At 37.9% G+C, this 12,934-nt stretch overlaps 1 protein-coding gene across 3 annotated transcripts in view; it reads right to left on the reverse strand.

The window, feature by feature from the left end:
• Positions 1–7,730: 7,730 nt before the first annotated feature.
• SLC4A10 (solute carrier family 4 member 10) overlaps positions 7,731–12,934 on the reverse strand; it is a 209,817-nt gene continuing 204,613 nt past the window's right edge. For all 3 annotated transcript variants that reach the window (XM_028113059.1, XM_088022143.1, XM_028113061.1), the window contains one exon: positions 7,731–7,797. In XM_028113059.1, the coding sequence (XP_027968860.1) occupies positions 7,731–7,797 (67 nt within the window). The remainder of the gene's footprint in view (positions 7,798–12,934) is intronic.

The following is a 12,934-nucleotide window of genomic DNA, read 5'->3' on the forward strand; positions in this document are numbered from 1 at the left end:
TTCCCGCATTTTTTCAGAGGTAGTACGTTTTGTGTCTTGAATGAGACCTAAACCACATTGGCATATGGACACGCTTATCCAAAAAGGCTCTTGTTTATTTTGCTTGTTATCCCAGACTGCCTTATAAACATGGAGAGAGTTCAGCTTTTGTAAAAAAAAAAAAAAAAAGAAAAAAAAGATACATAAAAATGTGTTAAATTAAGCAGTTCGTAGGGTTTTTATGTAATACATATACAATTTTCTATCACACACATATATAGCTTTTGAAAGACCCAAATAATTTTTATTTTTTATGTAATACATAATTTATCATTTTATTCCAGGAAACTGTGATGAGGCTCATGTTATAAGAACAAATAACATCAACAATATCATCTCAGTGTAAGTTAAGAAAAAAAGTCAGTTACTTATTTTTGGCTGGCATATCTATATTAATGGAAGCATAGATTTCAGATGCTGAGTTTAGTCTAGCGGATAATTGAGGAAACAGGATTTTTTTTGTTCAGTCGTTGGCAAAATGGCCTCATTTTTTTAAAAATTGATTTTATGAACTCAAACTTAGCTTCAGACCATTTATTGGAAAAAGTTATCTTAGAGTGAGCTCCAGCATAAAAATCTAAAAATAGAAGAAATGGAAAAAATATCAATTCAACATAAGACTGGTGAGTCATGCATAGGAATGGACAGAGGGTTGTGAAATTCAGCTTTGATTGTACTTTGGGAGCATGGCACTGAGTAGCTTACCTTACATCCCAAATCCCACTCATCCATTAGAGCTATAAATTGACCTGCAAATCTGTAGGGCTCTTGTAATAATTCTATTTCTTAATAGAGTTCAATCACTGTAAGTAACTGGACCGATCTTTGCAGAGTTATATATCCAGAAAAGTAGTCATAGATCATATGTCCACATCCTGGACCGAATTAATAGTCATAAGAGCAAATTAAATAGAAATTCTTCTTTTATTTTAATTGGAACCAGATATTGTGCAATATCAGATGCCGTACAGATATTAAAACCATTTGGCAATATCAGATGTTAACGATATCAGATATTGCCCAATAGCAGATATTTCACAGATATCAGTAAGACCATTGTACAGTAGTGGATATTGCACATCAGATACTACACAGATATTAAGACCATCGCATAATATCTGATATTGTACAACAGTTGTACAATATCAAAGCCATACAATTCATTGTTCCTTCAGTTTCTAAACATGTTATTTTCTCTGGAGCCCAGAGGTAAAAAAAAAAAAAAAATGCTAGCGCATATTTTTCACATAATGAGGGTTACAAATGGTAATGATGTGATTGAAGTTAAAGTAGATTTCATTCAACCCTCACAGGACACGTTTTACTCTCCAATAAGAGTTTGTAATTGGCTGATTGGAAAAGGAAGGTAAAGACATTAACAACTTTGAGAGAAACTTAGTCTGAGGCTAAGCTGGAAACTTCACACGGACTAATCCTAGCACTCAGAGGGGCAGACTTGCCTGCCATTGACAGCTGCAGCCTCAGCAAGTGCAGGGATGCTAAGATTCCTATCAGACACAACCTGTGGGAGCGCGCCGCGCCTGGAGCGAGCACACGCCAAAGGAGCGATGTTCACATCTCTTCTGTGAATACAGAGTTTAAGTTTTGCTCAAGATTTTTAGAAAATCACTAAAAATTATTTTTGAACACGTTTGTTGGAAATCTTGCTAAAAATAATTCCGTACCTCCATGTTTCCTTAAATAGAAGGCATAGAACATAATTCAGTGCATCCTGACTCAATGACTCAAAGCCACCACCATAAAAATCAAGGGTCACCTCAGGCTGTGTGTCATTCTGGGTCTTTTCGTTCTTATTGACAAGGTGGTCACTGAAGCTACCAGTTCTACTACATGGCATTTTGCTCTAAGTTGATGTGAGAATTCCAATTTATAAAACTAGATTTGTACAATAAGATTCAGTGAGTTCTAAATGAAAAACACCAAAAACACCAGGATGGCTTTTTTCATAGAGTAAGAGAATTTTGTTCTGCCAATTTTGTGACAATTCTTCCAGCAGTGTCTGAGAACCTTCTTATGTACATCCTGAATGATCTGACGTGTGTATTCAGGATGGCTGAGGGATCCAGGCGATTGAGAATGAGAAATGAACATGAGTAATAAAGCATAACGTCACTGCCTATCAGAAAAGCTCAGAGCCCATCAGAAGGTGCTCAGTAGAAACTTATCATCTTCCTGTATGTCACCTTTCTGTGACAATATTAACATTTGTACTTGAGAATTTGAATTAATAAAAAGGTAATTTCCTTACTGCTAAAGCAAGAGGAGTATCTTTTCTGGTGTTACAGACTTTAAATTTCAACCAACTCAATTAAGTTCATAATCTTTCATCTGAACAATTCATACCAAGTTTGTCAGATTATTTAAAACACATATTTGGTGAGAAGAGTGACCCATCATATGACCAAAACCCTGATTATTTCATGAAGCCTCTCCTATCCAAAGTCATGATACTTGTGACTTGTGAGCACAGTATTTCCTTGGCTAAGTCGGGTTTCCAATCTTGATCACAGAAATATGAGTCACAAAGAAACATCCTGGGAAGAAATATTATTCATCGTAACTTGATTCTGGTTGCGCGACCCAGAATGAGGAGCCTGTTAAGGAGGAAGCCAGTCACACTTCGCCTCCTGTTGGAGACTCAGTGCACTGCACCCTAGATAAGGGGGACGTGGGTTAGAATCTCAGCGTCACCACTCATCGTAAGAAACATTTTAAAGAACATTACTTAGCCTCTTTGAGCCTCAGTTTCTTAATTTGAAAGAAGCACAAAAGCACCTACTTCACAGAGTTCTGCCATTGCTGTGAAGGTTTGTGTATATCCTCGGCCGGCATCGTATCCATGCCCGGGAGCTTCCTCTCTCCCTTTCCCTCCCCCTATTCAAAGCTTTAGCTTTTTATCCTGGTTTGATGACTCCATTGATGACTCCTCAGTATACCCAGGTCCCAACCTTAGGTGTCTGCATCTACCTCCAGATGCTGGGCACATGAAGGTGCTCGATAAACATCTGCTTTTCTTTCCATACTGACATGCCAGTGAGAATCCTTTTTGGATCTTTCATCATTCTTAATAACCTGAACAGCAGGATCTTGTGATCTATTTTACTTAGGGGTCTGTCCACAGTCTTTCCCAGCTGGATAAAGAGCCGAGCCCTAGGCTCTGGAGAATTACAAAGAAGGGATAAAACACTATTTCTATCTTTAAGAAGCTTATAAACAAATGGAAGAAATAAGTCACATGGCAGAAATCTATCACTACACACAGCAGAAGGCAAGGGTACCTAGACACAAAAGCTAAGTCTATGGTAAGAACGATGAGATGAAAAGGGTGAAAAGGTGAGTGGGGGAAGGTGGTTTCTGGATCCATACGCGCTGCCATTGGCTGAATTTTGTACTACACTTAGATTTCTTGAATAGTCTCAGGATTACTGTTGATACCATGCTTTTCAGAACATTTCTTTTCAAATACAACCCAAGACGTTATTTATATCTCTATATATGCCTATATCTATCCATCCATCCATCCATCGATCTATCATCTATCTATCCATCTTGTTCTACATGAAATGATTTATAATAATACTATTGTGTCTGGAGTTACTTAAGTACCTAAGGAGCATGCTTAAGCCTATTTGGTTTCAATCGCAATAAAAGTTTATAGACCACTCACAGAGAGTTTGGTTTGAGCCTCAGAGTCATCCTGGTACAGGATCCCCAAGGAAATGATTCCACCTTTTCCCCACTAGATTCTCCACTGTGCTGCTAGACTACTCTTTCCAAAAATTCATGCCTCTCCATTACTCAAAACTTTTAATGGATAAAGTTCAAATATCTTAAGATAGAATTTAACATCATTTATATTGTGATCAACTTGTATTTCTACCTTTTCTTATAGGTCTTCACTGCTCTCCTAACACTCCCACCACACTGGGCTGTTTCCTTGGTCCCAAACATGCCATACATCAAGTATGTCAGGCTCCGGTTACACCATATATCTTTACTTTTTTATTTCATTTTTATTTCATTTTTATTTCAATACTGGCATGTGTTTGAGAATCTTTGCAGCTCTTGGAGTAGGTTTCCTTCCCCACTTCCATCCTAATTCACATGCTACCTCTTATATAACATTTTCCTCAAACTCCGCCCTGCTTTCATTATACAGCCAACTCAGTACATATCACATTATTACATTGTGTTACAGCTATGTGTCTACTTAGCCTTAGAAGCAAGGACCTTAAAAGCAAGGAGCACAGTTCTATTTTCAACGTTCCAGCTCAAAAAGTAGTGGCCCATACACTAATAGAACTGAAGCGGAGTGACAGTTCTAACAGTAAACTGCAGCTTTCTGAGGAAAACACCTCAGGAGATCTGGAAAATCAAGTATTACCAGTAATCCTTGAATATCGGGCTTCTTCAAGGGAACTGATTGCAAATAACCTTTCCAAATAGATATTTAGAGAACCGTCATATCCAAATTACTCTCATCAAATTTTCAAGTGCTTGTAAATCTCATTTCATTTCAATGAATGAATATACAAGATATTATTAGAACATTTGGGTTGCAATCTTGACATAATCGTAAAATAGTCAAATGACCAGGAGTGAACTAAGCTAAAGCTAAAGTTAAAAAGGAATAGAGGTAGAGTAGTGCAGTTAGAAAAAAAAAAGAGAAAGAAAGGAAGAAAGGAAGAAAGGAAGAAAGAAAGAAGAAAAGAAAGAAAGAAAGAAAGAAAGAAAGAAAGAAAGAAAGAAAGAAAGAAAGAAAGAAAGAAAGAAAGAAAGAAAGAAAAAGAAAGAAAGAAAGAAGGAAGGAAGGAAGGAAGGAAGGAAGGAAGGAAGAAAAAGAAAGAAAGAAAGAAAAAGAAAGAAAGAAAGAAAGAAAGAAAGAAAGAAAGAAAGAAAGAAAGAAAGAAAGAAAGAAGAAAGAAAGAATGAGCCACACTTTTAAGAGACAAGAAAAATCCTAAAAGATCTAGGGATAGTGTTGAAATACAAGTGGCTTGTGAATTGTCAGTGGAGGGTTTCTATTAAGCTGTGGATTTAAACTATACGAAGGAGATATTCAGATTAAATTTAGGAAAAACTTCCCAATATCAAAGGCTGTTAAATGGTAGGAATTATAAAGTAAACTCACGAGTCAAAAGAAAAATACTAACCTGTACATTAGAGTTCTGAATGTAATTACCCCCACAACATACTGCCAGATGGCTACAAAAGAATAATGGTCCCGTGTGACCCATAGTAACAAAAAAAGGAGGGGAGAAATTTTAGGAAATGCTTTTCCCATGGTGGGTGGGGGGTGGGGTGGGGCTGAAAACAGAAGTCTAAGGAGTTCCACTTATGGGAAATCCTACTAATGACCTTGGAAGATTTTACTAGTCTTGGGGGCAATGCCATTTGCACCCAAGTCACTGCTTTCTGGAAAAATGAAGAGATATATCCTACTATAGTTTCCATAATATTCTTTTCATAAAGTTCAAATTGTCTGAATACTCTTGAAATGTCTACAATACCAAATTTTCTTAGCAGGGGTGTTTAAATTCAAATATTATGTTCAGTCAAAATGTTCTACATTGATTTACTGATTAACACTAAAGGAGAAAAAAGACAAGACACTTTGCATCACAATTTAAAATGTGCAAGGAAATTAATTAGGATAAATATTTATTTCCACATAACATTTCTTAGTTGTGAAAAACACAATATCCTAGTCACATTTACACATTACTTGAACTTTGCAATAAATTACATTCAAGATATTCAGTAATTTTGACCAGGAATCTGAAATTAGGAGGAAATATATAACACTACATTTTTTTCTTATATTTTATATGATTGCAGAATATCAGGATTAACATAGAGAGAGCATTAAAATTCACACAAGAACAAAATGACTATAAAAATACTCAGAAATACAGAATTTCATTGGGTATGATTGCTTATTCAAATAAGTGATCATGTGAAGGTTTTAACTCACTATGATCATTTGTAACAGAACAGTTATTAATAATTAAAATACTAGGAGGCTGCTTTTGGGACTGACTGGCATGTACAGCTAGTCTAAATCATACACAATGGGAATGTTTACAATATGGTATCTGTATTATAAAACACACAAAGGCGACACACTTGGAATGGAAAGTTTCTGTATTTTCCTTGGCATTTATAAACACAGACTGTATTAACTGCAAATTATGCTTATAGTTTTTAGGTTTACATTCTATAAAAGAAATGGCTCCTTAAAAGATTGTGAGGGGAGTTTTCAGAAATATCAAAATGTTGAGTCTTATGGAGGCTTTGTTGGGTTTTTTTATTTCCCTCATAAGCTTGATCACAGGAGGATTTTTTTTTCACCTTTCATGTGCACTTATACAGAAAATATGTAATTAATAGTTTGGAAAAGCCATGGGGCTCTGAATTATCATAAAATTGGACAGTGCAGATCATAAGATTGATGATCACTGGTCATTCCTAGGAAATAAGAGCACTACAAGATTCCATCTTTATTAACTTCACACTATCTAAAATGAAATGAAATACTGTATTTTTAGTAATGCTCAACAATTTTTAACTTTCCTTCCTCTTGTGCAAGCTTAGTAAAAATGGATTCTTTCATGTGGACTGAAATGCCTACAGAATCTTCTCGAACAGAATCTGAAATATTCATTGAAAAGACTATTTTTCTACAACATGCATTCAATTAAAAAGTGGAAAAGAGCTTTGCAGAAGAGAAAAATATAGTTGGAGACCTGTCAGCCTAACAGTAGAACATGATTCAGAAGCAGCATTAAGCAGTACGCGACCGTTAGCAGCAGAATGAATAACTATACAGGAGTGAAATTTCATGTACAAGGACTCACCATGTGGCCTTCCACGGGTGTGTGTAGAATAGGTTTATTTGGAAAACATTTGTTTTTAACGGGAGAGAAATTTAATGGCATATTTCTGATAAAGGTTTATATTGAAAATCTCACAAAACTTACAAAGTTTTCCTGAAGCATTTCCTACAAGCCTAGTGTTTGATGGTGTAATCACAACTTGAATTGTTAAGCAAACACTACTTGACTCTGCATTAGTTTCTGATTCTTCTAAACAAGTTGTGAACGGGTTTCTATATATTTTTTCCAAATGACTTTAAGTTTTAGTTACATATAAACTCTTAAGTATTAAATGTATCATAATAAATCAAGGAAATGCATAAATACAATTATTAAAAAATGCTTCCAAACTAACTTTTCGATTTGGGTCTTTTGAAATAAGTCACTAATGCTAAGCTATAAAAAATAAAAAGTAAGACTACCTTTCAAAATTCTTCTGAATGAAATTATCAGGTAGCTTCAGGTCACTAAAGTAGGAAAATACAAACTAGGTAAATGTGACATCTCTTTAAGAAAGCTATTGCTCTCATAAAACTAACCATGAGAATCCAGTGTTTACAAATGTCTAACATACAGAAAGGAACACAGATTCTTGCATTAGCTATTGTATATGCTCACAAGGGTGTCTCACTGTTCAGAAGTTTAAACACAGAAGTGAAACAAGTATTGCACTACTTACAGTATGAAGGTGGATTTGGGATGAGAGACAGAATTTACAATACATGATCAAAGCAGTTTTATTAATAATTGTGGCACTCTTCTCATATATATGTAAAAAATAAATCGAAGATCAAGTCATAGACAAGTCTCCCTGTCAACACCTTTCCCTGAGTCAGCTTTCTTCTCTTTTCGGCTTTCAGTGCTACGGTGGGGGGGAAAAAGGAGAAATTTATTACTGCAATCCCGCACGGCTACTGTGAGATCTGCTTGCTCAGACACAAAACCCATCAACCCCAAAGCACACATGGGCCCTTAGCATGGCTCTTTCATGCTGCGAAGCATAGATAGATAGCAACAATTAAAATCCTCTGCCCTCAGTGAGGTAGAAACAAAACACTGCAGAAAGGGGGACATTCGAAAAATAAGAACTAAAAAACCAGACATTTTAAAACAGTTCCAAAAGCATGCAAGATTGATACCATCGTCCTCATTTGGCCAAAGGAATTACTGATGGTTGCTGAAAATGCCGGTGCTGCCCCCATCTTAAGAAAGCACTGACCCCGATAACACTACGAGATGCCACGGGAGGTATCTCAGGGCTCGCTGCGAGTCGCTTGTCCTTTGTGCACACACTGGGTCCTGATCTTTGGTGAGCACCGTGTTGTGGTCAGCAGGACAGAGACATCTCCGCTGGTCTAGGGGATGTGCTCAGCCCCACACACCGCCCTCCAAACACCTGTGCAGACCAGCCCTCGTCCTGGCGCTCACCTCATTCCTTCCAGAACCAACTCATTCCCAAGTGATTTCTGTCTTGTCTGTTCTCCAGTGAACTTTATGGGCTGGGCAAGCTGGTAATAAGATTCTACAGTTTTTGTCTAAGCTTTTTTCCGATACTTGTCCAATGAACACTTTTCCTACTCTCGTGTTGACAGTTTTCGTGGAAAATTTGAATAATGTGCTCACAAGCGGGAAGTTCCCAGCAAGAATAAATACGTGCTTCCAGAGGAGCAGAAGCGCTCACTCCCCAGTGACTCCCAGCATGGGGCAGAGTCCCCCACACCTGCGGCCCCCCTGCAGCCCTCCCTGTCACCTGGGGCCCTAAGTCGGAAGAGCCCACCCGTTTTTACTGGTAACTTTGTCCCTTAATATAAATCTATGAACTAGTTGGTGGTGGGGAAACCCTCAGTTTTATAACTCTTCTCAAAGTAATAAAGTGACAGTTAAAACCTTCTTCTTCTTCTTCTTCTTCTTTTTCTTCTTCTTCTTTTCTCTATGCGGCCTCCTGCACAGCTTTCTTAGTGGTCAATAACTCAGACACATTCTATGAGTGTGTTTTTAAAATTGTTTTTCCTCCAATTCAAGCTAGAAACAGCCCTTCTCAGTTGTCACCGCCACCCGGCACCATCAGGTAAGAAGTGCCGGAGCTTCTGCCGTGTGTGGCAGGCCGCCAGCGCTGAGAGCTGGTGTGAGCGGGTGCTATGGCACCCGCTTGTACGCCTGCCACACTTCTCAGCACACACTACTTACAGGTCAGAGCAAAGCAACTTTTCTCCCTTTCCTTTCCTTCTTCCACAAGAAGAGATGACAGTGTGCACATGATGTGTTGAGAGCCTTAACTCTGTATTTTTAACTACCCTATCTGCATGACTCACTTTCTTCTACTTTAAGTGCATTTCATATGACAAGTGTCTGCTACCCTACTTTCCAAATTAACTTTCTCTTGGGCTTTACCTGGCTCCCACACAAAGCCAGTGGAAAAGGGCAGCATGGGGGCAGTGGAGGAAGCCTGGACTGGAAATGGGATGGTTACGTTCAGTTCCCGGAAGCCCAGGATCAACTGTGGGACCTTGGACTCGTTATTTGATCTCTCTGGGACTTGGTTTCCTCATCTGTATATTAGTTTTGGACTATATGGTCCCTAAATTCTCCTGTAGCTCGAATGCCAGAATTCTGAGGCTGGTATTCTCAGTTACAAGGAAGCTAGAATAAAAGATCGTCTCTGTAGGAGATGGCAGGGACGGAGACATACAGGTCTCTCGACACAGGCCCAGTTCCTGTGTGCATGATGCTCTGCTCCACCACCTTTTTAGAGACCAGCACATTCCCAATGGCACTATTAGTCACCAAGCAGTGACAGGATTCAGAATGTTGACTTAACTCACAGGTGTGCTTCCTCCCGATGTCCTGCTTTGGTCATACTGGTTGTTTGGTTACAAAACAATAACCAGTGAAATGATCGGGGGGTTTTCCGCCTCTTTAAAACCAGTGGTTTGGGTATCAGGTTAGATTTCAACAAACTACGAAGCAGAAATTTTATAACCAGGACGTCTACGAAAAATCCTATTGACTTGAACCTATCTTCTTACTGTATGGCTATTACTCTCTTTATTCCTTGTTACATTCATTTTTCAGGATTCCAATCAATTCTAAACTTTCACTGTAATAAACATATTACTTATACTTATTAAATATGTATCATATCTGTGATATCAACTTTAATAGACATATATTACCTATCTGTTGTATGCTAGGTACTCTGCAAAGACCAAGGGATACAAGGTAGATGAGACAGCGCCCCACCCTTTGAGGAGTTATAATTTAAAATAGAAGGAAATAATATTTCAGGAGAGAGCAGAACATGACCCGCTGCCTTCATGCTGCCAAGCGATCTATGAAACTGTTATGTTTCGAACATCCAAAATAGTTGTTATGAACAACATTTACCAGTCATGAGAGGGCATAGGCCTAGGAAATCAGGGCAAAGAAGGAGAATCTGGGATATAAGAAGGTGGTGGGAGTGGGTAGCCAGAGGGGAGCAGAGAAGGTGGCCCCAGAGCCTAACCTCTGCCACCAGGGCAAAATCAAGTTCCGGTTTTCCAATGCTGCAGGCTACCTTCCCAAGAAATGTCCATCTTGGGTGTCAGTTTTATAAAACATAGCAGTTGCTCACCTATTCTGATGCAATGTGGTTTTAATGAGACCTATTTCTGCCAATCCAATTCAGTAAGCCACAGAGAAGCCTGTCACATGTATGCATTGCACTGTTGAATAAGGATCAAATTAGACATCCTACCAATGTGGTCAAATTTGCAATTAGTTTCTTAGATCCTTCTTTCAGTCAGACTGGATAAAACATTTTTAGCAATGAGAAGTGAATGAAATGATGGAGAAAATACAACTGCTATTCCAAACTCCACTAAGGAAAAATATCTAGGCTTCTCTGATACTCTAATAGGCATATGCAGGACCAATAACAAGGGCAGGATGAAGAACAGGGTGGGTGGGGGGTCAAAAACTGCCAGGAAGCTAGCTTAGGTCTCAAGAGATATAGACCCCGGTAACCTGGGTCTCTAGGTTTTTGGTTTTTTTGTTTGTTTTGTTTGCCAACAGATACTCTAGCAGGCACAGAATTTTTAGAGTTCCTGGTCATCACACTTCAATGCCTTCGACAGACACACCATGAGAAAGCAATGGCTTTGGGAGGGTATTGTCATTGGTATGGGTGGTTTTAGGATTTCTGGAAGCCACACTGTTTCTGCCAGTTTCTACTGTTATGAAGATAAGCGACATTAGCCATGAACCAAGAGATATTTTCACATGGAAATCTACAGATTTTATCACATCTAAGGGTAAACTTTCATTCACAATAGTTTGAATCTCGTGTTAGTGGTAACATACGTTCAAAGAATAAGAAACAAGTGGTTATATCAAAATATAAAGGATGGTCCTAATTAAAACTGGACCTGATTAAAGCCCATTAAGTTGTTTTAAAACAGCTAGGTTTTTCTGATGAAAAGCTTCACTTGCCTTTACTTTAAGGAGTACCTAAAATACCATGACATAAAATTTTTTGCTTGAACCAAAGAAAAACAGAGAAAGTGTTTGTACTCTGGATCCATTTAGTGCAGGAAGAAAAGTAATCTGTAAGTTCAGTTGCCTCAAATTTTCCACATATTCCCATGGCTGGCATTTTATTTTGGGCTCATAAACCTGGAGTTCCCATTTAAAAAAAAAATCAGAGAAATGCCATATTTTTAATGTGAAAGAGTCCACAAGCACATATTCCAATGCGTTTGAGCAATTACCCTTCTCATAACTCTGATTTTCTTCCAAGACTTCTACCAAAACAGTTACTGTGAGGATGACTCTATCAGACTGTAGCAGGGATCTTTGGGAAAGGAAGATAAAGCATGTTTTAGAATAAGATATTACTTCTGCTTGAGCCAAGCAAAGAAATGCATGAAGATTTTAAAGCCATGTTAAAGACAGAAAACATCAATCAGAAGTCTTTGAGGGAGCTGACTGTGTAAATTATATTAACCTCTGGTGTGTTAGAGGTAGTTGTGGGGAGGGGAGGAGAGAAAGAGAGAGAGAGAGAGATGACTAATCCCCAGCTTTCTGGGATGAAGACTCTGCATATCCAGTGTTTGTCTTTTTGGGATAGAGATGACACAGAAGCAGCATGCCATTTTGGGGTGACAAAAACCAGCAACAAGAGATAGTCTGTAAGTCTAATGTAGCATCTTTTCCGAGCCCATGTTTCCAAACATTTCTCATGAAGCCAGATAAAGCTTACAGGTTTGGAAGCATGTGGTGCATAAATGGAAGCTCCCAGCTTTGCAATTTCTTAATTCAAAGGATAAAATTTTCTTTTTTCCAATATAGAAATTTGATGTCATTACTAATACAGTTCTGTGAGATTTGTTGATTCATATATGATGCATTTGTACAAGTCATGTGGAGAAAAAAGTTCACTCAAGCTTCAAACCTTCTTAAAGAGCTGAGTAGTTATAGGAATACCATAAACACTCAGTCCAATACTGAATCTAAGCCCAAGACTCTCCATGCCTTTTGCCTCCCCAAAACTCACACAGAGAACATAGGCTGACCAGGTTTCTAGAAGACACCATTTAACATAAGGAAATACAACTAAGGAATAGGTTTGAGGGAGAGGGTCTTACCTTTGGGGAATCAGCTTCTAGAGTGATTAGGAAGGGGAGCTTATGACAAAAATGTAATATAAAAATTAAGTAGAAAAAGTTAATTTAAGGTCATGAAAATAAAGGAAGTTAATAATTAAACACTGTCCCAAAACCCTCAATCACTCTTTAATAAGAAGAGCTATTAGCATAACATAGAGATTTTTCTTCAGATCAGCATCTAAGAAGACTGGATGGTTTGAACTCTTATTTATAAATTCTGGAAAATTCAATGGAATCCTGTGATGACTCTTTATATTTAAGGACACACTCTTCCCCCAGCATGCATTTAAAACTTAGGAACTATGGGAGTTGTTTGTAATGTTTGTATACAGAGAAATAAGAATGCATAGAACTTTC

This window comes from Eumetopias jubatus, unplaced genomic scaffold (genome assembly GCF_037043125.1).
Source record: "Eumetopias jubatus isolate StellerSeaLion01/CBP00866 unplaced genomic scaffold, mEumJub1_p1.0 scaffold_3, whole genome shotgun sequence".
Classification (NCBI taxonomy): Eukaryota; Metazoa; Chordata; class Mammalia; order Carnivora; family Otariidae; genus Eumetopias; species Eumetopias jubatus.